The sequence below is a fragment of the Ascaphus truei genome, chromosome 9 (assembly GCF_040206685.1).
Source record: "Ascaphus truei isolate aAscTru1 chromosome 9, aAscTru1.hap1, whole genome shotgun sequence".
In the NCBI taxonomy this organism is placed as follows: Eukaryota; Metazoa; Chordata; class Amphibia; order Anura; family Ascaphidae; genus Ascaphus; species Ascaphus truei.
In genome coordinates, this window is record NC_134491.1 from 49,482,855 (window position 1) to 49,497,898 (window position 15,044).

General features: G+C 45.6%; 1 protein-coding gene across 1 annotated transcript in view; it reads left to right on the top strand.

Annotated features, from left to right (window-relative positions):
- The window catches only part of KTN1 (kinectin 1), a 92,458-nt gene that overhangs the window by 19,868 nt on the left and 57,546 nt on the right, over positions 1-15,044 (top strand). Inside the window, exons 2-5 of the mRNA XM_075615407.1 lie at positions 3,123-3,674; positions 11,357-11,509; positions 12,664-12,837; positions 13,464-13,612. Of these exons, the coding sequence (XP_075471522.1) occupies positions 3,155-3,674; positions 11,357-11,509; positions 12,664-12,837; positions 13,464-13,612 (996 nt within the window). The 5' untranslated portion in view covers positions 3,123-3,154. The remainder of the gene's footprint in view (positions 1-3,122; positions 3,675-11,356; positions 11,510-12,663; positions 12,838-13,463; positions 13,613-15,044) is intronic.

Consider the following 15,044-nt stretch of genomic DNA (forward strand, 5'->3'; position numbering starts at 1 on the left):
TCTGGGACCGTGTTGTTTTTCTCTGATTTTGCTTGTGTAGGACACCAGGATCTTGGCTGTTTGAAGGATCGGCAGACCAGAGGGAGGAAGGTGACTCATGCATTCATGTAGCGCAGTGTTTATGTAAGGGCATTGTCCCTCCTGGCACCATCTGAGCTAATTGTTGGGAATTATTAATGTCAGTCCTCCCTGATTAGGGGGGGAGGAGGGGCGGAGTTTATACGCGGACCCCGGGTCTCTCTCTCTCGTTCTTGTGGGTGCAGATTGACGCACGTGCTGCAAATAAGGTTGCAGGATCACAAATGGAAATTCTCAACAGCGTCTCCGGGTGATATTGCAACTTTCTATTGCTAAACGCGCACAACGTGTGTGTGTGTGTGTGTGTGTGTGTGTGTGTGTGTGTGTGTGTGTGTGTGTGTGTTTTTAGGTGGGATCAAATGTACTGTATACTACATAAAGCCCCAATGCAACTTGCAAATGATGACGCAGTATATAGTTAAATACTTGTGCTTGTCTTCTCATAAGTAAGGGTTATTTACTTCAACTCTTTGACCAGAGCATTATAAGCCTGCAGCCCCACCAAGGCAGGGCCCCATTGCAGGTCCTAACACTGTGAAACTTTCCCTTACCCCAGGAGCGAGTCCAGACCTTGCACTTGTTTTGTGTCAATTGGGGGACTTGTTCTGACCGGTGGATGAAACCCTTTGGCGAGCCAGTTCCCCTTCTGATGCATTCTGGGGATCACATGATCGGGAAGGGTCAAATGTGGGCGGTCCTCAGGCACCGAAGGGGTTAAAAGTAGGGGAGTGGGTGGGCGGACTTGTGATCATTATCGCAGCATCAATGGTGACGGGATTGATCTTGCGCTCCTGGCCCATGACGTATCTACTGGGGCCCGTGGCTTTTCTGAAGTTGGAGTTTCCTGAAAAACGTGACCGGTTGGTGGGGGTCTTGTTTGACAGTTGCTGGACAGGCTTTGAAAGCTTCTCCCGCTGTTAAGAGTAAAGTTACCTTGTGCATTGCTATATTGTCATTAAGTAAGAGAACAGGTAACTTACAAATTAAATGGAGATATATTAGGGGAATCATTGATGGAGAAGGATTTAGGAGTGCTTGTAGACAGCAGGCTTAGCAAAAGTGCACAAAGTCATGCAGTAGCTGCAAAGGCAAACAAGATCTTATCTTGCATTAAACGGGCAATGGATGGAAGGGAAGTGAACATAATTATGCCCCTTTATAAAGAATTAGTAAGACCAAATCTTAAATATGGAGTACAATTTTGGGCACCACACCTTAGTAAATACATTCTGGAACAAGAGTGTAGAGAAGAGCTGCCAAATTAATAAAGGGAAGGGACAATCTAACTTATGAGGAGAGGCTAGCTAAGTTAGATTTATTTACATTAGAAAAGAGGTGTCTAAGAAGGAATATGATAACTATATACAAATATATTCGGGGACAGTACAAGGAGATTTCAAAAGAACTATTCATCCCACGGGCAGTACTAAGGACTCTGGTCATCCCTTAAGGTTGGAGGAAAGGAGATTTCACCAGCAACAAAGGAAAGGGTTCTTTACAGTAAGGGCAGTTACACTGTGGGATTCATTACCCATGGAGACTGTGATGGCAGATACAATAGATTTGTTCAAAAAACGTTGGACATCTTTTTAGATAGGAAAGGTATACAGGGATATACCAAATAAGTATACATGGGAAGGATGTTGATCCAGGGAGTTATTTGATTGTTATTACTGGAGTCCGGAAGGAATTTATTTCCCCCCTTTATGAGATATCATTGGATGATGTCACTGCGGTTTTTTGTTTGCCTTCCTCTGGATCAATATACTGTAAGTACGGATATAGGATAAAGTATCTGTCGTCTAAATTTAGCATAGGTTGAACTTGATTGACGCACGTCTTTTTTTCAACCTCATCAACTATGTAACTATGTGACTGTAAGAAGTGGCTCAGTGAGTTAGACACTGACTGTAAACATGACAGCGAGTGGGAATCGCTCTCACAGCCGCCACCTGTCTAAATTCTTTCAAAACTAAAACTAAAGCTGTCTCACGTCTGGTCTGTAACTGTTACATACGCCTGTAACATATATGATCTCTTACTGTGCATGCAATGTCTTGTATATAATGTATAACCTGCTCACTTAATGTAACTATGTACAGCTGAACCCCGTTATACCGCGGTGCTCAGGGGCCACAGAATGAGACCACGTTATAACTGGGATTGCGATTTAAAAAATTAAAATAGCCGCCGCGATCAGGGGTTCCACGTCCGCCAGAGGCCGGCGTTGCAGCGGCAGCTCCCTCTTCTCCCCCCCCCCCCCAAATCCAGCACTACCTGGTATCTGCAACAGCAGCAGCTTATCTGTGTGCTGTGCAGAGACTGTGAGTCTGCGAGAGGGGGGGCAGGGGGAGGATCTCACGGAGTCTGGAGAAGCCGAGTAGGAATCAGCTCGATTCTCTCCTCCCCCCCAGCAGAGGTGCAGGGAGGGAGGGAGAGGTGTGTGTATAACAGTGGCAGACGTGTCCGTGTGTCCGTGTGTCCGTGTGTCCGTGTGTCCGTGTGTCCGTGTGTCCTTGTGTGTCCAGACATTCCTCTCGGTAAATCCTGGCAATTTGCCCCCCCAAATTTTTTTTTTTTACCTTTTTTTTTTAAACGGGAGCCAGGCTCACACCGTGTTATATGCGGATCTGTGATGTAGCGTATCGCGCTATAACGGGGTTGAGCTGTATTTGTAACCATGTATTACTGTATATGTCATTTTAACTCTATGCCCAGGACATACTTGAAAACGAGAGGTAACTCTCAATGTATTACTTCCTGGTAACACATTTTATAAATAAAAATAAATAATCGGGGGAACCTGGTTCAATTCCTGGTGTCAGCTCCTTGTGATCACTTTATCTCCCTGTGCCTCAGGCACAACAAATATAGATTGTAAGATCTATGGTGCTGCATCTGTAATAATCCTCTGCTGCATACCGTTCACTATACTGTAATTGTGACGCGCGTTTAGTCCTATTGGGAGACGAGCGCTATATGAAATAACTTTATGTCATAACTTTATTATTAACTGCATTTTGCCTTTTCCTCTCTCCGTCTAGAAACCAATACTGTCCAACGTTAAGAAAGCACAATGGAGTTCTACGAGTCGACCTATTTCATCGTCCTGGTCCCCTCTGTGGTCATTACTGCCATCTTCCTCTTCTTCTGGCTCTTCATGAAAGAGACGTCCTATGACGAGATCCTCGCCAAGCAGAAGAAAGACCTGAAGCTGCCTCCGGCTAAAATGGACAAGAAGAAAACGGACAAGAAGAAGAACAAGAAGCGAGACTCCCAGAACGGGACCCTTCACGAGTCCGACTCGGAAACGGCCATTCGGGACTTTGATTTGGGGGACGCGCTGGCTCCCGATGAAGAGCACGTCGTTCCCGTTCCCACCACGGAGACTTTCGTCAGCATCCGAGAGCGCAAGAAAAAGGACAAGAAGAAGCCGGCGCCCGAGGACCACGTGAGCAAAGAGATCAACGGGACAAAGTTTGCAGGGAAGAAGGCTGAAGCCGTTCCAGTCACCAAGCAGCCTACACCACCACCACCTGATGCTTCTGCTGGATCCAAGAAGAAGCAAGGGCAGAAGAAGCAGAAGAATGGACAAGGTATACTTCATAGTGTTACATGGGTGTCATTACCTGCAAGAGCCTATAAAACAGGACTGGCCACCAGCAGATCAGGTTTTAAGGCTATCCCTGCTTCAGCACACTTGTGCTGAAGCAGGGATAGCCTTAAAACCTGATCTGCTTGTGGCCCTTGACTACTGGAGTTGGCCCCCCCCTGCTATAAAACATGGTTAACCATATGTTCTTCATTGTGGTTGGGGTTGGTTACGGCCTTAATTAGTTGGAGGCGCTTGGTTGGTTAGGGCCTGGGCTCCCCTGCTGACTGTTTAGCGGTGGGAGTTAGGCCTGGGACCCGCTGCGCTCGTTGGCGCGGGCGGCAATGTAGCGAGTTCCCCACCATCAGGGGAATCCTTGCGAGCCGGTCCCGGTCCCCCCTGGCTGCACAGCTGACTACACGCTGTGGCGCGTCAGCCGCTAGGAGACACAACAGAATGGTGTTTCCTAGCGTTGACGCGTCACGTGGTGTGGCTGTGAGCCACTGGGGAGGGGAGGCTGCGGGAGGAGGAGAGGCTTCGGGGAGGAGTGTGGAGTGAAAGCAGCGTGAGTGCCTGTCTGTGTGTGTATATGAGTGCGTGTGTGTGTGTGTCTGTATGTATGTATGTATGTATGTATGAGTGCCTGCGTATGTGTGTTTTTTTTACTTACCTGCAGCCCGTGGAGGGAGGGGGGGGAAGAGTAGCGGGTCCCTCCGCTCAAGCCACGCCCCCCCCTCCCTGCCAATCCTCCCACTCCCGCCCACCTCCCGCTCCGGCCCCTCACGTCATGGCCGCGCCCCCTCACGTCATGGCCGCGCCCCCCCCGACCCGTTTGGCCACGCCCCCGCCGCTCCGAGAAAAGTATCCTGTAGACCGCAGATCGCAGTACAGCGAGTTGCATGCGCCGCCGGCAAGCAAGCCAGCCGTGCGGACGCGTGCAACGGGACCTTAGCCTTAGCGTGCTGCCGGAGTGGGTAGCGGGCATAATTAAACACAAGCAACCAAAAACTGGTATCGATTTATAGGAACTTTACAGATAATCACAGTTCTGCTGCAGTTCCTCAATTACTCAGTTTGTACATAGACAACGAGGTTAAAAAATCAATTAAATAAAAATGTCCCCCGAGTTCAACCGACATTTTAAATGTAGACGACCGATACTTATTCTATATTTGTATTTACAGTATTTTAATTCAGAGGAAGGCAAACTAATGACCCCAGCGACATATTGTTTGTTAAAATAATGTTATTATTTGGATTTCAAACTTGCGAGGGTTTTGTAACAGGATGAATAAAACTTTGTTTTATCGTACCATCGAAAAAAGAATTTGCACTAATTTACACCTTTTTTAATTTTTATTTTGCTGATTTGGCTGCACCATTGGTGCTCCGCTCCTGTCACTTGAGGACTGGAGTTAATGTATCAGCCTATTTGTTTAGATTCGGTTACCATGTTTTATAGTTGCTGTTGGGAACAGTCACTATGCTTAGGGCCAATTTCTTCTCTGCCTCTGTATGCCTTACAGACCAAGCTTCCTTTCCAGTATAACCTGCTGAAGTATTTGTGTTGACGGCTCTCCCCCTCCGTGTTCCTTTAGAAAGATATATACATTTATACCTGTCTGCAGGGAGGAACGACTTATTTCTTGAAGCTTTAAAATATATTTATTTATGGATTCTTACCCTTGCTCAACAGTTTGTCTTTATTTAGTGATACAAACATTATTTTAGCTGTTAATATTGTTTTACCTACATATGACCCTCAAAATCCTGAATGACCGTGCAACTAATTCTTTTTATTTTAGAACTTAATTAGGATATACAGTAGTCATGGTAACATAGGTACAAATTGGAGCAAAGTCCATATTGGGATTTCCAGTAGTGAACTCAGATACAGGCAGTCCTCGGTTATCCGACGCAATGCGTTACTCAATATGGCGTCGGATAGCGAAGCGTCGTAAAGCAAAACCCGTTTTCCCATAGGAACACTGTTTAAATTAAACGTTCCGTTCCTGAAGGCATTTTTAATGCTAAAATACACAAAATATTTTACTCAAACAATAAGATTATGCTGCACACACATACATTATGATGTAAAGATTCTATTTATTGAATCCAGAACTGTATAATAAAACTGTTAGACATGTTTAAAGGCGTAAATATACCACAAAACCTTCACACAGACTGATCTGGATGATTTCCCTGACTGCAGCCTTCTGATTGACATAATGTTGCAACTTTGCAAAGCATCGTAAGAGCGTCGGATAAGCCATTTCGGCGTCGTAAAACCGGCCATAGGGATGCATTGGACAGCGTCGGATAAGCTATTCGTCGTAAAACGAGGACTAACTGTACAGCTAATATCCACATTAGCAGCTAATGTTAAAGTTAAAAGCCATTTGCTGCTTTCTTGATGATAACCTAGTCACTGGTGACTTTTCACATGACCACTGTAGCCTGTTATCTATATCTATATCAAGAAAGTATCCTTATAATGAAGCACACGGGCATGCCAAACTGTGATAAATGTAACAAATTTATTAGTACAAATATAAAAACAGGGGGAGAAACATAAAAGAGGAGGGGGACTCACAACTGACAATACAAATATACCATGAAGACAAAGGCACATTAATTGGTCAAAAGGATCACCAATGGATAAAAGGCACTAGTCTGTGAAGTAACACATTACTGCAGAACTGTGTACTAAAGATAGAAGTATGCCTGTAATATAACTCCCGGTTGCATATGTGCAAAATTACCTAGAGTATTATCAAAAGATATCTTTTGATAATACTCTAGGTAATTTTGCACATATGCAACCGGGAGTTATATTACAGGCATACTTCTATCTTTAGTACACAGTTCTGCAGTAATGTGTTACTTCACAGACTAGTGCCTTTTATCCATTGGTGATCCTTTTGACCAATTAATGTGCCTTTGTCCTCATGGTATATTTGTATTGTCAGTTGTGAGTACCCCTCCTCTTTTATGTTTCTCCCCCTGTTTTTATATTTGTACTAATAAATTTGTTACATTTATCACAGTTTGGCATGCCCGTGTGCTTCATTATAAGGATACTTTCTTGTTGCGTTATGTATAATCTATCCTTGAGCACCACTGCATTTTGATATTTTATCATACTTAGGACCGTTTTTTGGGCAGCCGCTACTAATTTTGTTGATGCGGTATACTTTGTGTATATATATATATATATATATATATATATATATATATTCCTGCCGTGTGTTCCAAAGACTTTGTCATTACTAACCGGCAAATAAATAGTGAGCTTTGACTTTTTTTTAAATTATTGTAATTATTTTTTATTGCCAATGGAAAGAGATCTGTACCGTTGGTCACCCAGAGATCTCACCGGCCTCCACATCCAGAGGAAAGAGACTGATGGGTAAAATAGATCTAACCGTTAAGCTGGCACTCTAAAAATGGCGCGCTCTCTTGCAATTCCAAAAAAAAAGTCACGCTGATAGTGTTCACAGGGTGATGCACTCGCGTGAAGGAGGTTCTTGCCACAGCGGTCCCACGTGAGGCGGAAACCCCCCGACAATCAGCCGTAAAAGGAGTGGCACTACGTGGACTTGTGAAAAAGGTCTGGAGGTTTAATGGTGATGGACGTCTCGGCCCTTTTCTCAAGAACGGTCCTCAAGCGGCCCGACGCGTCCATCGCCATTATCCCCTTTTCAGAAGCCCTCTGAGTGGTGGCATTCCTTTTACATCGGCAGTAATGTTTACATGTAATAGTGAAAAAGTTGTTATGGCCAAAGTGTATTTTGTTATTTCTATGGGTCACGTTTAAGATGGCTGCCTTAGTGAGATTTTCTTTGTAGAAGTATTTTAGCTCCGCTTGTCTTATTTGCGCGCGTTTTGTAGCCGTTCACTCTCCGGCACCCTGAGCTGAGGAAGGGGAACAATGACGCAGTATTCTGCTTTTGTTGAACTTTCAGCCTTCCGTGTAAAAGCCCAGAAAATGATGATAAACAGACATTTGTGATGATGGTAGGAAGTGATTTGTAGCACGGCGTTGGGGCACACGCGTGTTGCACTTTCTCGCTAGCGCGTTGCCCTCTTCACTTGGGTTTCTTTGCCAATGAGTTCCCAGGAAATCTGACAGAGCATAGCTGTACTGTTTTGACACTGTCCTAGCATCATATTCTCAGTGCCAACTGCTGGCCTATCTCCCCATCCGAGTGTTGCAGCGCCCGCAATATGAAGTAGATTTTACCGGTTTAGAACCACCTTTTCAAAGCTTTTCTTTCAAACATATAACCCGTGTGGGGGTGAGGCAGGCCGGGGGCAGGCAGGAGGGGAGGGGGGGGGGGAAAGGCGATTTGGAATGCGGCGTGGGGGGACGGGGAGGGAGGTGAGAAGGGGCGGCCGGGGAAAGGCGGCGTGTGCCGGGGGAAAGGCAGCATGTTACCAGAATCGCATCTGCAGAAATTCCTCATTTGCCCAGCAGTATTTTAGTACAAATGTAATGAAGACCCCTTTCTCTTGCCTTTAGGGGGATGTACAGCGCACACAATGTGCGGTCAGGGAGACCCACAATATGACACAATGTGCTGTCAGGGAGATATTGTACTGCAGTTATCATTGGCTATGAGGGAGTTAAAGAATAGTGGAACTCCTAAAGCAGCACCTAGAATCCCAGTCCGCCATTTTTATTACTCGCTAATGTACTCATCAGGGCATATTGAAAACGTGTTTCCAATGTGAAGACTAAATACGGGAATTATAATAAACGACCCCAAAAGGCCTCCCTCCGGCCATTGCCATGGAAACCTCTGGAAATTAAAAGGGGAAAACGGCAGCAAATAATACCAGGCAGAGAGCACAGTATAAAAATGAATCTTAAGTGAGATGCCATAGGGGACCTGAACAGCCATAGTCACGCCGATCATCACGCGGGTAATGACGACACGCGATCATCACGCGGGTAATGACGACACGCGATCATCACGCGGGTAATGACGCCATGCCACGCCGATCGTCACGCGGGTAATGACGCCGCGTCATGCGAATGGAAGATGACCGGTTTGTTGGTGCGATTTGGTTTCTGTTGCCTGGTAAATGTCACTTGGCCAGTGTAGCCTTTGGATTATGGTATTTCTCTTTACAACAGGAACATTAATACCGTTCCCACGGCGTTTGCTTAACCCTTTCACTGCTGGAGGGCCAGCAAAGCATTGCAGAGCAGTTACTTGCGGACCCATGTGGCTGCAGAGTGTTACCCTGCCCCTAATAAATGCACGATGGGCTGTGTTCTTTGTAATTTTTTCACGTCCTTTTTAATACAAATACGCACTTGACTTACAACCACTTGCCTTTAATCGGCGTAGACCAGAGAGCCCTGGATCTTCACTGTGGGTAATGGAGTGCACCTGTGTACTGGTTATTAGGAATACACATGGTTTGTTTATAGACCTGTTTAAGTGTGCACACGTATCATTATCACAATGATATATAAGGTGCCTGGTGTTATGTACTGGTCACAGATCACAAATTGGACCAAAATGAATCTGGGATGGGGCAACTCCAGTCATCAAGGGCCACCAACTGGTCAGGTTTTAAGGATATCCCTGCTTCAGCACAGGTGGGTCGATCCATGCCAACTCCAGTCCTCAGGGATGACCAACAGTTCAGGGGTTACGGATATCCCTGCTTTTTCGCAGATGGCTCAATCAGTGGCTTAGTCGATTGAACCACCTGTGCTGAAGCAGGGATATCCTTAAAACCTGACATGTTGGTAGCTCTTCAGGACTGGCGTTGGCCACCCCTGGTTTAAATGTATGTTGTGAGGTGTACATTGGGAAGTACAGTAGTGTACGTTGCACAAAACCAATATGCAAAGGATCTGGGATACTGGGCATTGTAGACATTTTATTTTAGGGGAAAGAGCCTGAGCACGATAGGTGTACGTTGTTATATACACATCCAGTGCAGTATTGGGGTAATATATCATTGAATTATAATGCACATTTATGATCAACGCACAACGCCAAATAGTGAAGTAATAGAATGTATTACAATGTTAAAGGGGTAATAAATCTGCGTACATCAGATAGAAATAACATGTGCATTTAGTGCATAACACACTGGTTACCACTCTGTAGCTGTAAAACAGGACGGTCTGGCACTCAGCTGTCTCTGCAGGAGCCTCTATGATGGTTCTGGGGCATGGGATCCTTCATGCACTCCTCACACAGCAGGACGCTGCTCACAAGGGGATTCCTTTCAAGCAGCCTGGTAATACTGCAGATTCAGACACTTAGTGGGACCGCTCCTCAACCGGCGATATACTGCCTCCAGGGGAATTCCCCTACAGTCCCCGTCTCTCCTGTGTAGATTTGCTGCTTTTCCCAGCTGCTATGATCTTAGGGCAGTCCAGAGCTGTTGGAATTGCTCTGCAAACACTTCCGCAGCTGCAGGGGCTTACACAGCGTGCCACGATGCCGCTCCGTCACGTGGTGTAGCGGAGTGACGTCACAGTTCTTGTGGCAATGGAGGAATCAATAGGGAGGAAGGAGAGTCCCTTACAGTCTCTTACCGGCGCAGAGATCGCTCAGTTAGCACGGTGGCAGCCAATATAAGCTGATAGTGATACAAATCCAAAGAATGAATATAGGCAAAATTATGGCATTAATACATCCAACATGTTTCGTAGATCTAACTACTTCTTCCCTGAAACATGTTGGATGTAATCATGCCATAATTTTGCCTATATTCATCCTTTGGATTTGTATCACTATCAGCTTATATTGGCTGCCACCGTGCTAAATGAGCGATTTCTGCGCCGGTAAGAGACTGTAAGGGACTCTCCTTCTTCCTCCCTATTGATTCCTCCATTGCCACGAGAACTGTGATGTCACTCCGCTACACCACGTGACGGAGCGGCATCGTGGCACGCTGTGTAAGCCCCTGCAGCTGCGGAAGTGTTTGCAGAGCAATTCCAACAGCTCTGGACTGCCCTAAGGTCATAGCAGCTGGGAAAAGCAGCAAATCTACACAGGAGAGACGGGGGACTGTAGGGGAATTCCCCTGGAGGCAGTATATCACCGGTTGCGGAGCGGTCCCACTAAGTACCTGAATCTGCAGTATTACCAGGCTGCTTGAAAGGAATCCCCTTGTGAGCAGCGTCCTGCTGTGTTGAGGAGTGCATGAAGGATCCCATGCCCCAGAACCATCATAGAGGCTCCTGCAGAGACAGGTGAGTGCCAGACCGTCCTGTTTTACAGCTACAGAGTGGTAACCAGTGTGTTATGCACTAAATGCACATGTTATTTCTATCTGATGTACACAGATTTATTACCCCTTTAACATTGTAATACATTCTATTACTTCACTATTTGGCGTTGTGCGCTGTTTTCTTTTTGTTTCCATTTCTTAGAGTGTGTGGGGTGCTGAGCTACCCCTAATGTTTATAGCAGCAGACGCCCTTATCAACCACACGGTTATGTTATAATTTAATTATTTAATCACTTATTCACTGTGGTATTGTGGTTTACTTTATTTATATATGGTTTAGTCACTGCACTGTATTCAATTATAAGGAGATAGATAGTAGCGCACAGTTTATTTCTGTTTTTCCACATTTATGATCAGCCTAGGAGGTTCTAGTCTTATTACCCCAAAACTCGCCATGACCATCTTTCTCTTGTCTTTAAACAGATGACTCGCCCATCAGTCCAGGGAAGAAGACTGAGCAGGTCGTTCCGTCTGCCAAGAAGCAGGAGGCTCTGATCCTGCCCGGGGAGGGGAAACTGCACGAAAGTGGATCGGGGAAGAAGAAAGTCTCAGTAAAGAAGCAACAAATAGACCATGGTATTTCCCGTGGAGGAGAATTTAAAGCATGAGAACGGACCATTGCAGAGTCCTATTGTAACTCCGCAGGCCCCATTTGATCTTTTGCTTTCTTTCATATCTAGAATAGCCATGTCTATCCTGAGTGTGTTTGAATTCCCTTGTATCAGTCTAGACTACCTCTGGGAGGCTATTTCACTAATCCAAACCAGGTCTTCACAGTGCAGGTCTCCTGTAGAACAGATACACAAAGTAGCGCTCTGCTCACAATCTCATACTGAAGTTCTCCATTTAATGTGATGGCCAAACAACGTTTCAGGTCCCATATGGACCTTTCATCGGACCTTATGAAGTCCGTATGGGGTTTGAATCGTTGTCTTGCCACTCTTCTTGGCCGTCACATTAAATGGAGAACTTCAGTACGAGCTTGTGGGCAGTGCGCTACTTTGTGTATCTGTTCTACAGGAGACCTGCACTGTGAAGAAATGGTTTGTCGATTGTTGTGTTGTCGGCACGAGCAGGATTCTCCTCGCCTGAAACGGGTTCCCTGCACTTTGGAATTGTAATGTTCCACCACCCTACCCACGAAAAAGCACGTCCTTTTCCACAGCGCTTGCCCCTCTCCAGCGTCAGGGCGTGAAACCTTGTTCTAGCACTTTCCGCTCTTAAATGTGCCCACCTCGTGTATTCCCTTAAAACTCCTAATGTATTTAAAAGTCTCAATCGTATCCCTTTCTCTCGTCCAGGCTGTACATTAAGAGTCAATGTCTCAAGGGCACACTGACCTTCAGGGTATCGTACCATGTGGTGTAGGATCTCTGCTTTTTTTTTCTACAATAGAAACATGGGCCCAGGTGTCTCGGTAGTAATGTTTAATAGTTGGAAAAATTAGGATATACTGCTGAAGACGTTCACTGTTCTCGTTATCGAGATATGTCCAGGTGGTTTTAAGAAAACAAAAGTTCTATTTTGTATTCAAGATTTTATTATGTTTTACATGAAAAGAGCAAGTAAACTAACGCATACGTAGCCTTAAACCAAAAATACTTTTAGAAATAATGAAATATTAGGCAATATTTGGGGGAAATGTTTCCAGTTGGGAAGTAGGACATGGTGATTGCAGCAGGTAGTAGATGGATTTCTTTTTGTTTTTCTCTCTTTTTTTTTTTTAATAGTTTTACCGCTAGTGGACGAGCCACTAATTCAGGCAACTCATTACATCCCACTAATGGACAACACGGAACTGAAAGTTGTTGAAAAGAAGGACGTTGTTAACTTGGAAAAATCGGAGTTAACTGACGGCTTCCAGAAAAGCGGCAGCAAGAAAATGAAGATCCTCACCGATAAAGGTAAGAACTATTGGCTGGGGCGGCACTTGGGGGAGTGCAATATTTTTCTGGGTGTGTGCAGCGGCCCCGCACTCTTCCCCCAGGGCATTTAAATGAATGCTGGGGGATCGCGTGAGGCCTCTGCAACTTAACTTGTCTTTGCTGCGGGGTGGGGGCGTGCGCAGGGAGGGAAGCAGGCAAGGGGGGGGAGGGGGCAGCAGGGAAAGATTGCACACCCCTGCACTAGGCTATGTAGTAGGAGATTGCCACAGATACTTCTGATCTCGGTCAAGTGTTGTTGTCTACCATGGCTCCTTGCAAATGAAACCTTCAGGGTAGTAACTTCATATGGCTACCATACTCCACCGTGTCAGAAAAAAGACCAGCACTGACAATATGTAGATCTGTGCTGTTAATGAGCGATGATATTTATTGGGATGAGCACAAAACATAATCCTGGTCCTTCTAATAAAAACCTATTGCCCTACATTGACTGGCCGTAATGGGATAGTAATCCAAATCTAGGACTACCTACTGTATGTATGAAGGTAAAATGCCCATCCATCACCTCGCTCAGTACCGGCTCCAGTTTGGCGTTCCGGTCTCGCCTTGGCGTCTTGTAAACCTGCCACTTCGTGACTTTGCAGAAAATGCTGAAGTGAAGTTCAAGGATTTCCTGCTGACCGTGAAGAACATGGCGCTTACGGAAGACGAAGCGATGTCCGTGGTCGAGCTGGTGAACGAGAAATCCAACGCGGTACAGGTGATAATACAGAAGGTGAGCGCTTTTTACCGGGTAACTTGACTGCACCTAATGAGTGAGTGCTAATGAGTGAGTGCTAATGAGTGAGTGCTAATGAGTGAGTGCTAATGAGTGAGTGCTAATGAGTGAGTGCTAATGAGTGAGTGCTAATGAGTGAGTGCTAATGAGTGAGTGCTGAGGGCTCGAGGTACCAAATGATGACCTGTGGGATGACGAACGTAGACATTGATGGCAGAGAAGAATCTGAAGCTGCCTATCTAATGCGTTGCCGGCAGGACGGCGTTGCTGTATTGTTTGGAAAGTGGCAGATTATGTACAAACCTCAACATATTGATCACGGACGGGGCCTTCAATTTGCTAATAACACGTTCTCACTGATATAACGCAACACAATGACAAGTTCATCGTTGCAAAAGTTAAGAAAAGTAATAATGCTGCTTGTCAGGTTTAAGACTCGGAAGCAAATAAAAAGCCTTGGCCGGTTCCCAGATCACCCGGCGAACTGTTACTGGCGTTACCATATAAAGGTTGTAAATATTCTTATAAAGACAATGTCATTGAAACAGTCCTGTACTCATTTGGAAACAATGTCTGGAAAATGTCATGTCTCTTTTTCCTCAATAAAAGAAGAAAAAAGTAACTTTGTAATTTGAAGATTAAACCAAAAAAAATTGCTTTTTTTCCCCCCTTCACAAGTTAATAAGGAATATTCCCTCCACAACGGTTATCTATGCCTGGGGTACGAAAACTGGGGGGGGGGGAGGGGTCGTGCCACCCCAGGGGGGTAGGGGAGGCGTGGGATTTTCTAGCGTGGGCGCGGCGGTTACATAGGCACAGCGCTTCCCTCGATGGCATTTTAAATGAAATGCCGGCGGGCCCACAAGTCCTCTGTAAGGGTAAGTTTATAGTCCTTGCTACGGCGACGCTACCACTGACGTCACTGTAGTCAGGACTATAAACTCAGCCTAACTCGCTTACCTTTGCTTCCAGCAAACGCTTCTCCATGGCAACCTGGCCGCGGGATTTGCGCACCCCTGATCTGTGGGATGGAAACGGTCAGGATGCTCATTCTTGTATTTTGAAGTCTTCCCAGTCTTGAGGTGTCTCCCCCCCCGTTGTTGACATCCTCCTTGTTTGTTTTTGTTGATCCCTCTCCAATCTTGTAATTGTAAATGCAGAAATGTCTTATTATTATTATAGGGGAGTTGGGCTCATTTCCAGACTTGCTGCTTTAAGTGGTCACACCATTTCTCTAGGCCCCCGCTCCCCAACGTGTCCCTGTCTACGCCTTGTGTACGAAGCTTCCTGAAAATGTCTGCGATTTGTAATTGAATGTACTTCTTGGGACTCACGGATGGGCGGGTTTCCCTGTGTTTTTGGGTGTGCTCCAACTGGTCCCAGCTCCTGGGGACACTCTAACAATGGACTCGCTGCAGTCCGAATAGACCATTGTTTTGTTTGTTGG